The following is a 16,813-nucleotide window of genomic DNA, read 5'->3' as shown; positions in this document are numbered from 1 at the left end:
GTCTGATTCTGAAACTGAACTGATTTGTAAATGATGAAGCCTAAAGAAGAAGGGTGTCTGACTTTAACTCTGTTTTCTCGACTCTATTTCACTGCATTAAGGTGAAGATTGGAGGAAGATTTCCTTCTTATCTTCAGTCTCTAACCGCAGCTCGTGCGCGGAGGGACAAACAGGAAGTGCGCGCGAGACGTCACGCGAGTTTCGTTCGCAGGTAACGTTAATGGAGCGCGAGATAGAGAAAAGAAAAATGACATGACCAACAGAAATTCGTCGCTTTTCCGTCACAACAGAAACTGTGTGTACTAATGAAGTGACCGCGAGACATTTTCATTAAATAGACACGAACAGCTCAAATCCCGAAAGTAAATATTTTCACTTGAAGTATTTCCACTGACTGGAACAGTCTGACGTTTCAAGCTAACAAGCTACTTAGCAAAATCAGTTAGCAAAAACATTTCTGTGAAAGCTGACAAAGCAAATGAACAGAAAAAAAATGGTGAGAAATAATTTAACTACTCACACACCAAAAAGTAAAGCGGTCTTGTCCGAAAAAAACAGCAACACTTTCGAGTGAAGAAGTTTTTAAAAGTCGGACAAAACACAGTGCTTAAGTTGGTCAGTATGGGAACGCGTCTACGTCACCACTCAGTGAATTCCGATTGGGTAAAACGTCCGTGCCAATTAAGCAGATTGGTCGAAGGTTTCTGGGCGTCACGCTCATTGAGATAGGAAAAAGTAGACGAGACATCCGCCATATTGGAAAGGTCTGCATTCTAATACAAGTGTTTAGGGAAATGCCGATCTAGCGTGATGACTTTCTTCATTTTCTACTTGTTATGAATATTTCTTTTGTTTTGACGTCATAAATTTACTACGTCATATGTAATGTAAAATAACACATTTTTAATAATAAATCATAGTAGCGGTTATTTTTTCATTTAATTTATAAGTAATGTTCGTTTAATATAACAAAATATTCCTGTATTTCTTTTGTTTATTTGTGTCGTTTAATTCTACACCCCATTGCTGCACAGTATGATGGTATTTTTGTATAATATCTTAGTTGACGTTGAAAATTCAAGTCAGTAAGCTTGGCAATGAACTTGAAAATTTGCCCTCTCCAAGATGGCGGCGGAGAGTTGACGTGTTTGACGTAGCACAGTGACGCGGAAGTGGAGGAGTAAGGAAGTAACGGCAAACTATTTGACAACATTAAAAATGGGGAAGAAACCACAGCTGGTGTCCCAATACTGACTTTGTGTGCACTCTTGTTCGGTGTGAAAGACTAATGGACCTTCCAGAAGAAATCCTTGCTCATATTTTCTCTTTCCTACCTCTGAAGGACAAATGCAATGCGTTCCTGGTGTGTAAAACATGGTCCAACAGCTTAAGCTCTTCAAGTGCATGGACACACACTGAGATCAGGTGAGTATAAATGATTAGTGTCATGCAATCTTACTGCAGATTGGGACTGTATTGGTTTTTATTTGCCCCCCCCCACCCCATTCATCCAATCAGGTGTGATTCTGGAGACTGTGTTCCTCAGAGGTTCTCTGATCTTCTACCATGTATCAGACATTTAAAGCTGATTGTCAGCGTGGCAGAACCTGCTCACCGGCAAGCTGGACTGTGGGTTCTGCAGCAGGTTCTAGCCAGGGGTGATGGCCGACTGCGCAGGTTATGCGTCAGCTGTTTGGGGAACCCACCTCTGTTTTACGCAGGACAGGACCTGCTGCAGGGATTGGTGGACGTCTTGACCGGCAGCTCGTCCCTCACGGCGCTGGACCTGAGGGGTGTGCCGTTCACCCTGAGCGACAGCTTTATCAAGAGCGTAGCTGCCCTCTGCCCCGCCCTGCGAAGCCTCTTCATCAATAACAGTTCTCTGGTGTGCGGAGTCGTCTCTGAGACCATCAGGGACGTCCTGAAACACTGTCCGTCTCTGAACACAGTCGGTCTCTTCCAAGCCAGTGTGTCTCATGATGTCCTCCGAGACATCCTCGAACCCCAGAGAACAGAACTGAAGCTGCTGGAGCTGCGCTGTGAGCGCTCGCTGAAGTACGTCACACCTCTTTGCGATCAAGTCTGGGCAGACGTGAGACGCAGGCATCCCGGACTGAGGGTGGACCTGGAGCTGGACCACACACTTCCGGAGCTGCAGGTTCCCGGCGTGCTTCAGCCCAGCATCCCTGTGAGACAGCTCCGCCTCCACACGTGGACCTGTCTGTTGGATGAGTTACGTGTCGTGGCTCAGAGTTACGCAGAAACGCTGGAGGTGCTGGAACTGCAGACCACCGCGTCCCCCGAGCTCAACACAGTGCTGGTCTCCTTGGCAACGCAGTGCAGGAAGCTCCGCGAGGTTCACTGTTACTGTGTGGTTTCACAGAACGTGATCGAAGCTTTCTGCTCGCTGTGTCCTGACCTCCACAGATACACACTCAAAACACGCAAAGAGCTACACCCCTGGACCTACACCACTCTTAGATAACACACACACACACACACACACACACACACACACACACACACACACACACACACACACTGCTGAGTTCTGGCTTGTGATTAGTCAGTGGGTGTTGATTAATAACAGCTTTATAGATTTAATACACTTGTTTCTTAAATATAATTAAACTATTTATGACTGACAGAAATGTGGGCTTTTATAGGTTTGTTTAGGATTTTTGTAACACAGAATACTGATATCCTTCCTTCACGTTTCCCGGACACTGGAGAGCTCTTCTTTACCTTTAATTCAAGTTTGAAGGTTTTTTTTGTTAACTAAAGAGTAAACACACTCTTTGAGGGATAAAGAGTTTCATTTCCTATCACTCTTTGGACATTTCCAGGTAGAACTCTTTAGAAGACTTTAGAACCATCAGACCTTGAGGAAGATTTTTGGTTATTAAAGATTTGAAATAAATGAAGTAGAGCATATATAGAGTGGGTGTGTAAACTTCTGATGGTGTTAAAGAAATGTTTATGGAATATTTTGCTGGTACACAGAGAATGTTATTAAATATGAATGAAATGTAAATGTTTATCATTGTATGTAAATTCGATCACAGAGACACGCTTTATCATTTATTCACCCAGAATCCACGGGGTGCAAAAACTTTTGCATTTGTAACGCAGTAAAGTGTGGTTGTTGCTGTATAAAGTGTTGATTAAAGTTTTTGGTGGTGTTTATTATTATTCGTAGTAGGTGAACGAGAAATCGTAGAAGTGTGTGAGCGGCTGTTGGCTCTCCTGGACGCTGTTGTCATTGACATGTTTGACGAATTTCAGAGTTTCTTTGTCTCTGTACACCAACGCCAAAGAGTTCTCCTCAGGGTACACAGTCAGGAGCTACGCGCACACACACAAAATTACTACAAAATGTAATAAAATAATTTAGAACAGAAGTCTAAGTGCAGATGCTGAACTTTTTCTCTTCCCTTCCCTGTAAATGTCGAATCGCTCCTTCAGAGACAGAACTACTTTTTCAGAGGGAGGAGTTTGTGAGTCTCTGATGGTGTATGGATACCACACAATCAATCAGTTTGTCTAACTGACCAAGTTCAACATCTGCATCTAGACTACATTAAAGAGAGTCTGATGTCATCACCGACCTCTTCGTCTTCATCGTGAGCGATGTACGATGTAAATCCTCCGAACTCGGCCTTCCACCCTGGAACAGAAAATAACTTATAATCAGAAAAGGAAAAAAAAATATTCAACTGTTTGTTTTTTTTTGTTTGTTTGTTTTTTCAGCAGCCAGAACCTGCAAGACCATAAGAATTTGGAGCCTTGAAACAGAAGCGAGACGGGTGACAGAGAGGAGGAATACAGATATCAGAAGAGTGAGACAGGTGTCTAAAAAGAGTGAGACAGGTCTCAGGTGTAAGGCAGCAGTGAGACAGGTAACACAGGAGCCAGAGAAGAGTGAAAGGTCAGAGAGACACAAAGAGACAAGACAGGTGTCAATCAGGAATAAAACAGCAGTGAGACAGGTGTCAGGTGTAAGACAGGTGTACTTAGAAGTGAGACGATTGCTAGCTGTAAATAAGGAGTGAGAGCTGGACTGGTGTCCAAGATGAGTGAGGCAGGTGTGAGTAAAGTGTGAGACCAGAGTGAGACCATTGTTACCTGTACAGCCCAAATGAAGCAGCAGGTCCAGTGCAAACTCTCTCTTTACAGAGTCATGCAGCAGAGTGTAATCACCATGGGACCAACGACGGAGCTCACCAACACACACAGGAGGACCTGAAACACACACACACACTGTGTAAGTGTTGACATCTTTTTTTAAATATACAGTGGAACCTTGGCATATGAATGTCCTTCCTTATGAATTTTCACGAAAGAAATCTGCATCGGCATACAAAGCATTCAGAACCGAACGCCGGCTAAGTCGCGTGTACGTCCGGGAGCCGCTCAAAACTCATTAGCGTCAGTGGAAAGCCAAGTAAAGCCATCCAAAGTGAGTTTATAAATTTTTTCAGTCAGTGAAAGCTGTTTGAGAGAGTCGATCCACGAAACCGACGTTGCCTTCAGCATGTTTTCTAAAGCTAGGTGATTTTTGGGGTGTTTTTTTTGTCGACAGATTGGGGGTGTGGGCGGTCTGTTCTATTTTTAGCCAAAGCTTGGTGGCCCGACTTCCTGTGAGAAGCCTTGACATGGAATACTTGGCTTGGGTCAGTTCTTTGTAAGCAGCCATAAAGTTTACATACGCTTTGTATTGGTCATAGTGGTCATATTTTTGGGAGCTGGAACAGATTATCTGCATTTACATTATTATTTCTGATTGGAAAATTTGTTTCAATACAAATTTTCACCTCAAGAACTCGCCTCCAGAAGCAATTAAATCCACATGCCAAGGTTCTGCTGTCATGGGAAGTGTTTAATATGGACACGGTGATGTCACAGCATTGGGGTAAAGTCCAATAAAAGAAAATGAAGGAAAATACAGAATTGCATCTCTCTCCACACTTAGGAAAGTCTGATCACCTTTGGTTTTCTTCTCTGTTGATGAAGTGCTACTGAGGCCCTGACCATCAGGATTGTTTCGCTTATCCTCTCCATCATCTGTGCTGCTCTGTCCTTCCTGCCCCTCGTTCTGTTCTTCCTGTCCCTCACTATCACTCTCATCGTCCCCAGCCGCAAGAGCATGGAGGCTCAACCCCGTCAGGTTGGACAGCAGGAGGAAGAAGGCCTCAGACGAGAACAGATCCCAGCATTCCTTCAGGCAGGAGGGCAAATTCTGCAGCTGTGCTCGGGTATAACACCTTAACACACACACACACACACAGTCAGTGAACGAGCAGCAGAGGAAAGTCACTGTGATCTCAGAGCAGTAACCTGATGTAATCCCTGGAGGATGATGTAAAGCAGAAAAACACAGACCTCCTCAGCAGCTCACCTCTTATTGGGTGGTCCTCTCCTCTCCCACTGGATTTCAGCCAATCGCAAGGCCTCGATCACCTGCTTATATTTCTCCTCCTGATGAAGACAGGAAGCAACATGGAAAACAATCATGAGTGCAAATCATTATTTCCCATAACGGCAATCCTCAAGGGTTTAATTCCTCTTACAGCACAGAAATGTACAGAAATTACAATTAAATATTAATAATAATTAAACATAAAAAAACAGATCAGGCATTTGATCTCAGATTAAATGGTGGTGGATCTGAGACAGCGTGGTGGGTCTGAGACAGCGTGGTGGGTCTGAGACAGCGTGGTGGGTCTGAGACAGCGTGGTGGGTCTGAGACAGCGTGGTGGGTCTGAGACAGCGTGGTGGTGGATCTGAGACAGCGTGGTGGTGGATCTGAGACAGCGAGGTGGTGGATCTCAGACAGCGAGGTGGTGGATCTCAGACAGCGAGGTGGTGGATCTCAGACAGCGAGGTGGTGGATCTCAGACAGCGAGGTGGTGGATCTCAGACAGCGAGGGGGTGGATCTCAGACAGCGTGGTGGTGGATCTCAGACAGCGTGGTGGTGGATCTGAGACAGCATTTTACCTGCAGGAAGTTCGGCAAGCGGATTTCTGACGTGTCCTCAAACTCCTGCTGGACCTGAGCCTGATACAAAGGATCCATGTAGGTCTCATTCACCCACTCAAACAACACTGACTCCTGAACACACACACACACACACACACACACACACACGTTATAGCTGGGGCTTTAAAATGGCAAACAGTACGTTCATCGACTTTTTGAAAATAAACTTAAAAGGTGCCATGGTCAATTTAAAAAATATATATATTTTCTTGTACAAATTTCCAGGAGAAATATGGAGAACATGAAAAAAATATCCATAACCTAAATCATACCCTCAGCATGCTTTTTTGTTCAATTAAAAAATTAAATCATTAGAATTTTGTAGCTAGATGATGATAACTGAACAGTTCTGGAGGCGGAGCTTTGTGTACATTCGTGTTCAAAAAGTAAAAATAAATAAAATCATTCAAAACTTATTCAACTTTTCTAATGCACCTTTAAATGGAAACTTTATAAAATTACATTAATACAAAATACATAGAAAAGTAATATAAATCAACAAAACTAAAACTTTAAAACATTTAAAATGGAAGACGGTGTTAAAGCCTGAACCTGACTCACATCTGTGAGAGTGTGTGTGTGACGTGGGGCTGAGGGTTCTGTGTAGCGCTGAGGTCTGGGCAAAGATGGACCGTGAAACCAACCACTCAGAGACAAGCGACACTTCTCATCTGTAAGAACCTCAGACACCTGAGAGAGAGAGAGAGAGAGAGAGTAAAAGAGAATCAAAATAATCTAAAACACTAACACCTATGTGCATTATTAATCTGAATTGATTCTTCTGATTTGTTTGATATTTGCTTTGCTTTCACAATTAGTCAGAAATACAGTGATGAAACCTGATTACATGCACAAAGCAATCAGAAACATGGAGACAACACAGAGAGAACATGGAGACAATGTGGAGACAACGCGGGGACAACACTGAGAGAATGCAGAGAGAATTCAGAGACAACACGGAACCTGCACTAAAATGTCATTATAAATTTAAAACATCTTGTGTGCTTAATTTCCTCCACAATTCACTTCTGGGGTCTGATTCACTTACTGCAGCGAGTCGATTCAGAGTCCAATCACTTTCTGAGATCGACTCACTCAGAGCCAAGAGTCATCACTGTGTTCGCACCTGACTAAAGAACCGCACCCAGGAGGAGAACACACCCGGGTTCTGTTTAAACTCACTAAACACTGGGTGTGTGAAAGCACGCTTAGAAAATCTCTCTCACACACACACACAGCATGATTATAGCTCAGTGACTCACTCACCTGCGGCCCAGGTGTAAATAAATAAATAAATAGTTACTACAGGAAATGCGACTACATTAGTGTAAGTGTTGAACAAATCTTGCGTAAAAGCAGAAGTATTGGCACCCATTAGAAGGAAGCAGCACAAAAAAACAGCAGTAACCACGTTTAGATTTCACACACAGCTCACTGACACAGCTGCAGATCGATGCTGTTAATAAAGAACTAGCTGTCCATTACTGCATTAATAATTCATGACCAAAATACAGTGAATGGACTGTCTGTGTGTGTGTGTGTCTGTGTGTGTAATGACCTGATGGAAGGAAACAGGAGAGACTTCAAAAAACAACAAAGTGTTCCAGCAGGGCAGCAGAGACTTCACTATGCTCACTGGTTCATAATGTTCTACAGACACACACACACACACACAATATATTATTATAAGGCTGTTGAATTCTGGATTGTGATTGGTCAGAAGGTACTGATTAATTCTCTCTAACAGCAACTCTGTCAACTTCTCGTTTCTATAGCAACGGTTCATTTACAGGAACTTGATAAACTGATAAAAAAAAAATATCATGCTGTAATTGATGTGATACACTATATTGCCAAAAGTTTTGGGACGTCTGCCTTTACATGCACATGAATGTAATATGGAGTTGTCCCGCCCTTTGCAGCTGTAACAGCTTCAGCTCTTCTGGGAAGGCTTTCCACAAGGTTTAGGAGTGTGTTTATGGGAATTTTTGACCATTCCTCTAGAAGCACATTTGTGAGGTCAGACACTGATGTTGGACGAGAAGGTCTGTCTCACAGTCTCCACTCTAATTCATCCCAAAGGTGTTCTATGGGGTTGAGGTCAGGACTCTGTGCAGGCCAGTCAAGTTCCTCCACACCAAACTCACTCATCCATGTCTTTATGGACCTTGCTTTGGTCACTGGTGTGCAGTCATGTTGGAACAGGAAGGGGTCATCCCCAAACTGTTCCCACAAAGAGCATGAAATTGTCCAAAATGTCTTGGTATGAAGCTGAAGCATTAAGAGTTCCTTTCACTGGAACTAAGGGGCGGAGCCCAACCCCTGAACTCAATGATTTGGAGCGGTGTCCCAAAACTTTTGGCAATATAGTGTATGTTGAGATTAAAAATGTATGGAAGGACACTCCACTGTCAGGAGAACAGGGAATAAACTTCTTTCAGTGATGTTCAATATTAAATATATACAGTGTGAAAAGTCACTCTTTAATTAATAAAAACTATGATTTTTTTTTCCTCCAAATGGTTACGGTGTAAAATGAAAGAAAACCCATGGGATGTGCTGTGGTAGAAACCAAGCTCTGCTCAACACACACACACACACACACACCATCTGTGTTGTACAAATCTAAGGTTCCTCCATCACTCAGGTCCCACGGAGGCACCAAGTAAAGGATGAAAGCGACTCTCCGGCCTTCAAGTTCATCATCGTGACACAGCAAAACATCTGCAGGAGAGGAGAGACAGGTGACGTCAAGCAGTATTTACACTCCTCATCTCTCTCACACACACAGAGAGAGAGAGAGAGAGAGAGAGAGAGCAGTTTGTTGTTATTACCTGTGTGCTCATATTTAGCACAGGAAATATCCACGGTTGTCTCTAACTCCACTCCTAACACCTCAGACAGCCATGAGCGGAACTGGTTGAAAAGAAGGGACCTAACATATACACACACACACAGTTCACACTGATTACATAAAAACTTCTTGTACTCTAAGAAGCACAAACACACTTGTACCTTATGTGAGAAATGTGATGCTCCTTCCTCTTCTTCAGATCATCAGACTGTAAAAGACACAGTTCCATGTTTCTGTCCTGATGAACCAGGAAGTGAACCTCCAGACCCAACACACACACACAGGCACACACACGCGTACCTGCTGGAACTTGTACAGGTCATTGGATTTGCTGTGGAAGTTGAGCTGCAGGAGTTCATCTCTCAGATTCTCCACAAAACTCTGGTTCTGAACAAAATTCCTGACCACACCATGAGGAAACGGCTCACAGTCCAGCTGCAGGCTGCCTGCACACATCGCACACGTCTCTCACGTCACCTCACCCTCATATAACCAAACCAGACACAGAGAGCACAGATCAACACCACACTGAGACTACACCAACAACAGAACTCAGAACACGCCTTTATTTCCTCAGACAAAAAAATCATTCTTAAAGGGATTTATCTTAAAAACTGGCATTTCAAAAGAATTGGCACCTCAAAATATTCACAATAAATACAAACTTAATTCTCTTTCTTAAAGGTGCCTCAGAAAGAGAAGAGAGAAGAGGAAGAAAGAGAGACAGAGACAGACAGACAGACAGAATGAGAGAGAGAGAGAGAGAGAGAGAGAGAGACACAGACAGACAGATAGAATGAGAGAGAGAGAGAGAGAGAGAGAGAGAGAGAGAGAGAGACACAGACAGACAGATAGAATGAGAGAGAGAGAGAGAGAGAGAGAGAGAGAGAGAGACAGACAGACAGAATGAGAGAGAGAGGTGAGGTGATGAAGATGATGTCCATGTGATTAGATATCACAAGTTGGAATCCTTCCATCTCACACACTGTGGTCAAAACGAACAAACTTCTCCACGTCCATCACAGTAACAGTAGCCAATCATGAGGATGTGTGATCTTGTGTATGTGGAAGAGGGCAGACAGCGCATTCCTCTGAGTGTTTCAGGCTGCACTTTCACACAGCAGGTCTCACCAGCACCTTTCAGCCCCACATGTGGACTGGTCAAGATTAAATGGTCACAAAAATTCCCAGTGTGGCTTCGAGGAACACACTGAAAATGTGTGCTGTGGGGTACCAATACTTTTACAATCATAATGTTTTGCATTTGAAATATTTGAAAATATACATTAAACTAACACTACACATCGTCCGAGCTTCAAGCACAATCACTGCATCGCTGACCACTGGTCACTCATTTCATTTATTCTTTCATTTTATTTTAAATAAGTAAAATCTCAATCAGGTGGTTACCACTGGTCATCTGTCTCATTTGAAATTTCTGCTACTGCGTCCACTTCATATCAGATTTATTAAATACTGGTCTAAACACACACATTTCAGTGAGTCAGTGATGGTCAGTGAGCTGCACGTGCGCTTAACAGGAACACACGAACCGTGAGAGAAACTCGTCTTTTTCCTCCAGGATTCTTTCATTCCATTCCGGATCACTTCATCCTCCAGGTCCGAGCTGAGGTCAGCCACTTCACCGTCTTTACTCTTTTTAACACTTTTCCCTTTCCTCGTGTCGCTCGAGCGCCGTTTAGTAGACATGTTAGCGTCCGAGTTAGAAGGCGAGTACGTCGCATGAATTTGACGTCATCAAAACGCTCGTTTTCGTATATTAGTTTGCTTCTTCTTTTCCTTCTACTTCTTATCAACAACGAAAAATACAACACAGACGAGAGTATATATAACTTTTACAAACAAAAAGGACAAACTATTGAAAATAAAATGACTAAAAAGCAATTTATGAAAAAGTTTAAACGAGTAACCACCGAAACTGGTCAAGTGAATAATTTAAAAAAAATCCCCTGGTCATTTCCAGTCCTTATCTGTCCAGTTTAGGTGAATATGTGATTCTTGTTCCTGGCTGTCAGGAGAGGAACATCAGAGGAACATCATGTGATTATCATAACCCTCTTATTAGAGGTGTTTCTGCCTGTGGTGAGCAGGTGTTCCTAATAAAGTGACATTTATTGTTGACTTCTCCAGACATTATGCATTTTATTATTCTGAAGATTTATTGAAGCATTTGTATTTTAATAATGCGCATAAAAATGAGATAAAAAGGATTTTAATAAGTTTGTTATAAAAACACAACACTATTTCTACAAAATCTACAGGACACATGAGGAGCGGTCACTCCAACACTGCCAGCTTCCTCCGCTCTGCTCCGCTGCGGACAACAGGAGTGTGTCGAGGAGTCCCCAGGTACGCCACCGCCCACTGCACCAGCCGCTCAGGGACCCTACACACACACACACACACACACACACACACCTCATGAAGCCTACACTACTCTTTTACAAACACATGTTACACAGCAGACTGAACTTAAATAATAAATGTAATAAAAAAAATGTTCATAACTTTGTTAAATAAATAAATTTCAGGTCTTCTTTTAAACTTTTCCCTTTTCTTGGGTGTGACATCATGCATTTAGATTGAATTAAACACGCAATGTTTTTAAGAAAAGAGTAAACAAAGTAAAAGTGAATGTGAGTGTGTTCTGCTTTGTTTGCTTTATATTTAATGATTTATTAGAAATGATTCTTATTCTCTTTTTTTCTCAGATGGACTTACTCGCAGCGGCTGAGAGCCGAGGCGACGTCCGGACACGGTTCATACGTGTATGAGAAACTGCTGCCGTCTGAATGGACCTGAAATTGGACACGAGAGGAAAAAGGACATTTATTTACAACGCGTGTGTGTGTGTGTGTGTGTGTGTGTGTGTGGACATACTCGGCTCTTTTTACTGGGTGGAGTGTGTGACATGTGGTCTGTTAGGGATTGTTCTTCTACACGCACGGCTGCAGTGTGTGTGAGTGATGTTAAGGGACTCTGTCTTTGCGGCTCCTGACGCAGGTCCAAGGTCGTCGGGTCACTCTGGTGGGCGGGGCTATTTTGAGATGGGTGTGGTCTCTGAACGGGTGGGCCGATGATCCCGGACTCCTCGGTGAGCCGAGAGCGACCGTCCGGCTGTAAGAGCCGCTCCAGACCGGCTACAATGAACAAGAACAGCGTGTGATTTTATTGTTTTTTAACAAACTTTTAACAAAAACAAACAAACTCAAACATTGAAGATATTTATTATTCAAGGTGGAATAACAAGATCTCCACACGATTAACGAATTATTCTGGACTTCAGTCAGGTTTTAATTGAAACTCTGTCCAGAATAACTTCTTTGTTTACTTTACTATATAGTTTTTTTTTTTAAATAATAGATAAATAATAATAATTGAAAATAAATAATAATAAAACACATTTATATTACTTTTAAAGTGTGATTTCAAATATTATTAAAATATGAATATTTTTAAAAATGAATTTTAAGGTATATTATTGTTGCAAAACCTGGATTCAAAGAGCACTAATGAGTGAATAATATTTTATTTAAAATATTTCTAAATCACCTAAAACATAAAAATAATGCTTAAATATTAATATTACTTTTCAATAGTAAAATGTAAATTAATAAAATGATTATTAAAACTCTTACACAGGGAAATTTAATAATCATGGCTATCCACTGTATTTAATAATTAATCTATTGTATTAATATTAACATTGTGTTTATTTAATAAATGAAAATATAAAATAATATTAATATTAAAAGTAAATATAAAGTAATCAAATTGTTAAAATGTACATTACTAATAGTCTATATGAATAGACTATATTAATATTTACATTAGTATCTTAAACATTTTCTAAAACAAAGAGTCTCAATAGAGTACAGAGTTTTATTAACTCAAATAATTCTTATTGCCATCATTTCAGATTTGACAGACGATAATTAGCTCACTAGAGTAAGGCGTTAATGAACTCACATATGAATTTAGATTATGTAGAATTTTCAAGTTAAATCTGGAAGATTCTGTGTGTTTTAACTGATTTAGTAAAAAATAATTTACACGCAGAAGTAGAAGAGGGTGAAGCTGCGAGCAGGTCAGCAGCAGGGTAGAATAAATCCCAGGGGCTCTCTGAGTCTCCTCCTCCTCCTCCTCCTCCTCCTCCTCCTCCACACCAAACCTCTGAGAGACCTGGAAAAGAGAGGTGTATGTGTGTGTATGTGTGTGTGTGTGTGTGTGTGAGAGGGATGGGGAAAAGGTGGAGGGCGAACACAATAACATCGCAATAAGTTCCCTGGAGTAGCATTTACTCTCCTCAGCATTTCCACATCACTGCTCACATCTCCTACCTGCTCTGGTGTTGTTCAGGGTGAGCTGATGCCCCTCTTCCAGCCTATCAGAAGCCGGGGCAGACGAGTCTCCGCCCCTATCCTGCGCCACTAATGGCCACGTCGTCGGTTCGGCTACACATGGAGGCAACGGGCCGCTCGGAGTTTCGCTCGAACTCGACACACCTGAGCACGAGAGCATTTAAGGGGGAAACAAAAACACATGCATGGAGGAGCTCGAGCACTCGTCTAGTGGAATTCCCGAAGGTCCGGAATGATAAGGAGCAATTAATTAGATGGGAGACAGTACAGTACCGGGATCAGCTGTCAACATCTCCCTCTGCTCCTCTGGGATGAGGAGATGAGACACAAGAGTGCTGAAACACTCCTCACCCTGGAAAAAACAGCCCCACACACACACACACACACACACACACACGCAAGCATTTGTTTGGATGCTGTTCTGACAGCTGGTGCCACTCGGTTGCTATGGTTACCAGCTTACCCTGCAGCGAAGTCTCTCTCGATGCCAGTTTGTGGGCGTAGCTGTCCCCAGGTGACCTGCAGAGGGTGCGGCTATTTTCTGGATTGCATCATTCAGGAGGTCCATGATGATGTCATTGTGCCACGCCCCCATCAGACACGAAAGTGGGAATCCTGAAAGGAATAAAAATTCAACATGTAAAATAATAAATAAATAAATAAATGTATTATCAGTTTAAAAGTGAATATTAGGAAGAGTGTGTGTGTGTGTGAGAGAGACACTAACCTGACTGTGAGCTCATAGACGTGACTGAACTCTCCTTCATCAGGGACCTGAAGTGAAAATTAGGATACAAAACATCAGAACAGAAAAAAGTGATAAACACATCTCTCTCTCTCTCTCTCTCTCTCTCTCTCTCTCTCTCTCTCTCTCACACACACACACACGCATGCACACACACACTCCTGTGTTTCAGTCCTGAGTTTGTGTAAATTTACGTACTCATTATCACAAGCCTTGGCTGACCTCGAACCTCGTACACATGTCGTTTTTTTTTTTTTATCTATAATGAGTTCTGTATTTTTTGTATTTAAAACAAATAAGACCAGTCATTCAGTCAGAACAAATGTATTGGCACCCTATAAAAGAGGAGTGTGTGTATGTCTATAGTATAGTGCTCTGCAGTGGCTGAGCTGCATTACTGAAGATTTATCACATTAAGGAGGCACTTAACTCTCTGTGAGCTTTACCTTTTATGGTGTTTTGTGGGCGTGGTTAAATATAAAACAGCTGTAGCATGAACATTTTACAGCACTTGTTTAATTTCAAGGTGAACAAATTTACACTCCTTAACACACACACAGATATACACAAGGATACACACACACACACAGACACGGACAGACAGACAGGCGGACACACAGACACAAATGGACACATACGCAGACACACACACACACACACACACACACACACACATACCGCCATGTCATCAGGATTTGTTGCCTGACTGATGGCAGCATTGTGCTGAAAGTGAAAGAGAAGGTTAGAAATATTCTGGCTTTATTAAATATTTGAATAATAATGTTTGTGTACGGTGGAAATGTCTTGCCAGCTCGGGGGGCGGTGATGCCGAGTGACCCGACCCACAGTGACGATCTGATTAACGGTCAGATAAAACTGACAACTGGTCTGAAAAGAGAAGAAAAAAAACACTTAACTTTGAACACTGCAATAAGAACTGTCCATTGCTCTGTGTGTGTGTATGTGATTATTTGTGCTGTGTGTGTGTGTATGATTATTTGTGTGTATGTGTGTGTATGTTTGATTATTTGTGTGTGTGTGTGTGTGTGATTATTTGTGCTGTGTGTGTTTGATTATTTGTGTGTGTGTATGTGTTTGATTATTTGTGTGATTATTTGTGTGTGTGTGTGATTATTTGTGCGGTGTGTGTTTGATTATTTGTGTGTATGTGTGTGTATGTTTGATTATTTGTGTGTGTGTGTGTGTGTGTGTGTGATTATTTGTGCGGTGTGTGTTTGATTATTTGTGTGTGTATGTATGTTTGATTATTTGTGTGTGATTATTTGTGTGTGTGTGATTATTTGTGTGTGTGTGTGTGATTATTTGTGTTGTGTGTGTTTGATTATTTGTGTGTGTGTGTGATTATTTGTGTTGTGTGTGATTATTTGTGCTGTGTGTGTTTGATTATTTGTGTGTGTGTATGTATGTTTGATTATTTGTGTGTGATTATTTGTGTGTGTGTGTGTGTGTGTGTGATTATTTGTGTGTGTGTGTGTGATTATTTGTGTGTGTGTATGATTATTTGTGCTGTGTGTGATTATTTGTGTGTGATTATTTGTGTGTGTATGATTATTTGTGTGTGTGTGTATGTATGTTTGATTATTTGTGTGTGATTATTTGTGTGTGTGTGTGATTATTTGTGTGTGTGTGATTATTTGTGTTGTGTGTGTTTGATTATTTGTGCTGTGTGTATGATTATTTGTGTGTGTATGATTATTTGTGTGTGTGTGTGATTATTTGTGATGTGTGTGTGTGATTATTTGTGCTGTGTGTATGGTTATTTGTGTGTGTGATTATTTGTGCTGTGTGTGATTATTTGTGTGTGTGTGTGTGGTTATTTGTGTGTGTATGATTATTTGTGCTGTGTGTATGGTTATTTGTGTGTGTATGATTATTTGTGTGTGATTATTTGTGCTGTGTGTGTTTGATTATTTGTGCTGTGTGTGTTTGATTATTTGTGCTGTGTGTGTTTGATTATTTGTGCTGTGTGTGTTTGATTATTTGTGCTGTGTGTGTTTGATTATTTGTGCTGTGTGTATGGTTATTTGTGTGTGTATGATTATTTGTGTGTGATTATTTGTGCTGTGTGTGTTTGATTATTTGTGCTGTGTGTGTTTGATTATTTGTGCTGTGTGTGTTTGATTATTTGTGCTGTGTGTGATTATTTGTGCTGTGTGTGATTATTTGTGCTGTGTGTGATTATTTGTGCTGTGTGTGTGATTATTTGTGCTGTGTGTGATTATTTGTGCTGTGTGTGTTTGATTATTTGTGCTGTGTGTATGGTTATTTGTGTGTGTGATTATTTGTGCTGTGTGTGATTATTTGTGCTGTGTGTATGGTTATTTGTGTGTGTGATTATTTGTGCTGTGTGTGATTATTTGTGTGTGTGTGGTTATTTGTGTGTGTATGATTATTTGTGCTGTGTGTATGGTTATTTGTGTGTGTATGATTATTTGTGTGTGATTATTTGTGCTGTGTGTGTTTGATTATTTGTGCTGTGTGTATGGTTATTTGTGTGTGTGATTATTTGTGTGTGTATGGTTATTTGTGTGTGTGATTATTTGTGCTGTGTGTGATTATTTGTGTGTGTGTGTGATTATTTGTGTGTGTATGATTATTTGTGTGTGTATGATTATTTGTGTGTGTGTGATTATTTGTGTGTGTGTTTGATTATTTTTGTGTGCGATTATTTGTGTGTGTGTATGATTATTTGTGTGTGTGTGATTGTGTGTGTGTGTGATTGTGTGTATGATTATTTGTGTGTGTGTGTGTGTGATTGTGTGTATGATTA

At 41.3% G+C, this 16,813-nt stretch overlaps 4 protein-coding genes and 1 long non-coding RNA gene across 10 annotated transcripts in view; 2 read left to right on the top strand and 3 right to left on the bottom strand.

The window, feature by feature from the left end:
- The window catches only part of tradd (tnfrsf1a-associated via death domain), a 9,447-nt gene extending 7,600 nt beyond the window's left edge, over positions 1–1,847 (bottom strand). Inside the window, exon 1 of one of the 3 annotated variants that reach the window (XM_058400646.1) lies at positions 1,707–1,847. The gene's annotated coding sequence lies outside the window, so the exon portion shown is untranslated. Of the gene's footprint in view, positions 1–520; positions 675–1,706 lie in introns of those variants that run through there. The other 2 variants (XM_058400644.1, XM_058400645.1) reach the window with 2 other exon arrangements.
- On the top strand, positions 963–2,499 carry fbxl8 (F-box and leucine-rich repeat protein 8). Its single transcript, XM_058400643.1, has 2 exons — positions 963–1,425; positions 1,519–2,499. The coding sequence occupies exons 1-2, from the start codon at positions 1,289–1,291 to the stop codon at positions 2,483–2,485; spliced, it is 1,104 nt and encodes a 367-aa protein (XP_058256626.1). The 5' UTR covers positions 963–1,288; the 3' UTR covers positions 2,486–2,499.
- A 690-nt stretch (positions 2,500–3,189) lies between these two features.
- Positions 3,190–10,737, bottom strand: ogfod1 (2-oxoglutarate and iron-dependent oxygenase domain containing 1). Of its 2 annotated transcripts, XM_058400638.1 has the most exons (13): positions 10,449–10,737; positions 9,196–9,341; positions 9,057–9,103; positions 8,876–8,976; positions 8,649–8,765; positions 7,600–7,691; positions 6,603–6,731; positions 6,000–6,113; positions 5,399–5,478; positions 4,987–5,264; positions 4,126–4,242; positions 3,609–3,667; positions 3,190–3,345 (listed from the first exon to the last, which is right to left on the bottom strand). In XM_058400638.1, the coding sequence occupies exons 1-13, from the start codon at positions 10,603–10,605 to the stop codon at positions 3,190–3,192; spliced, it is 1,593 nt and encodes a 530-aa protein (XP_058256621.1). In that variant the 5' UTR covers positions 10,606–10,737. The 2 variants fall into 2 exon arrangements, with proteins under 2 accessions (XP_058256621.1, XP_058256622.1); XM_058400639.1 differs by lacking the exon at positions 9,057–9,103 and having other exon boundaries at positions 10,449–10,589.
- Positions 10,738–10,883: 146 nt separating this feature from the next.
- LOC131360327 (uncharacterized) lies at positions 10,884–11,802 on the top strand. The gene is made up of 3 exons (XR_009205876.1): positions 10,884–10,998; positions 11,178–11,265; positions 11,628–11,802. It is a non-coding gene; the product is annotated as an uncharacterized LOC131360327 (long non-coding RNA).
- acd (ACD shelterin complex subunit and telomerase recruitment factor) overlaps positions 11,059–16,813 on the bottom strand; it is a 30,947-nt gene continuing 25,192 nt past the window's right edge. The window contains exons 3-12 of one of the 3 annotated variants that reach the window (XM_058400642.1): positions 14,831–14,910; positions 14,701–14,745; positions 14,005–14,051; positions 13,741–13,892; positions 13,551–13,629; positions 13,257–13,421; positions 12,970–13,098; positions 11,797–12,056; positions 11,638–11,714; positions 11,059–11,302 (exon numbers count right to left, since the gene is read on the bottom strand). In XM_058400642.1, coding sequence (XP_058256625.1) covers positions 11,194–11,302; positions 11,638–11,714; positions 11,797–12,056; positions 12,970–13,098; positions 13,257–13,421; positions 13,551–13,629; positions 13,741–13,892; positions 14,005–14,051; positions 14,701–14,745; positions 14,831–14,910 — 1,143 coding nt within the window. In that variant the 3' untranslated portion in view covers positions 11,059–11,193. The remainder of the gene's footprint in view (positions 11,303–11,637; positions 11,715–11,796; positions 12,057–12,969; positions 13,099–13,256; positions 13,422–13,550; positions 13,630–13,740; positions 13,893–14,004; positions 14,052–14,700; positions 14,746–14,830; positions 14,911–16,813) is intronic. The other 2 variants (XM_058400641.1, XM_058400640.1) reach the window with 2 other exon arrangements.

Source organism: Hemibagrus wyckioides, linkage group LG10 (genome assembly GCF_019097595.1).
Source record: "Hemibagrus wyckioides isolate EC202008001 linkage group LG10, SWU_Hwy_1.0, whole genome shotgun sequence".
Classification (NCBI taxonomy): Eukaryota; Metazoa; Chordata; class Actinopteri; order Siluriformes; family Bagridae; genus Hemibagrus; species Hemibagrus wyckioides.
Note: the sequence above shows the minus strand (reverse complement) of the source record. Positions and strands in the feature narration are given on the sequence as shown.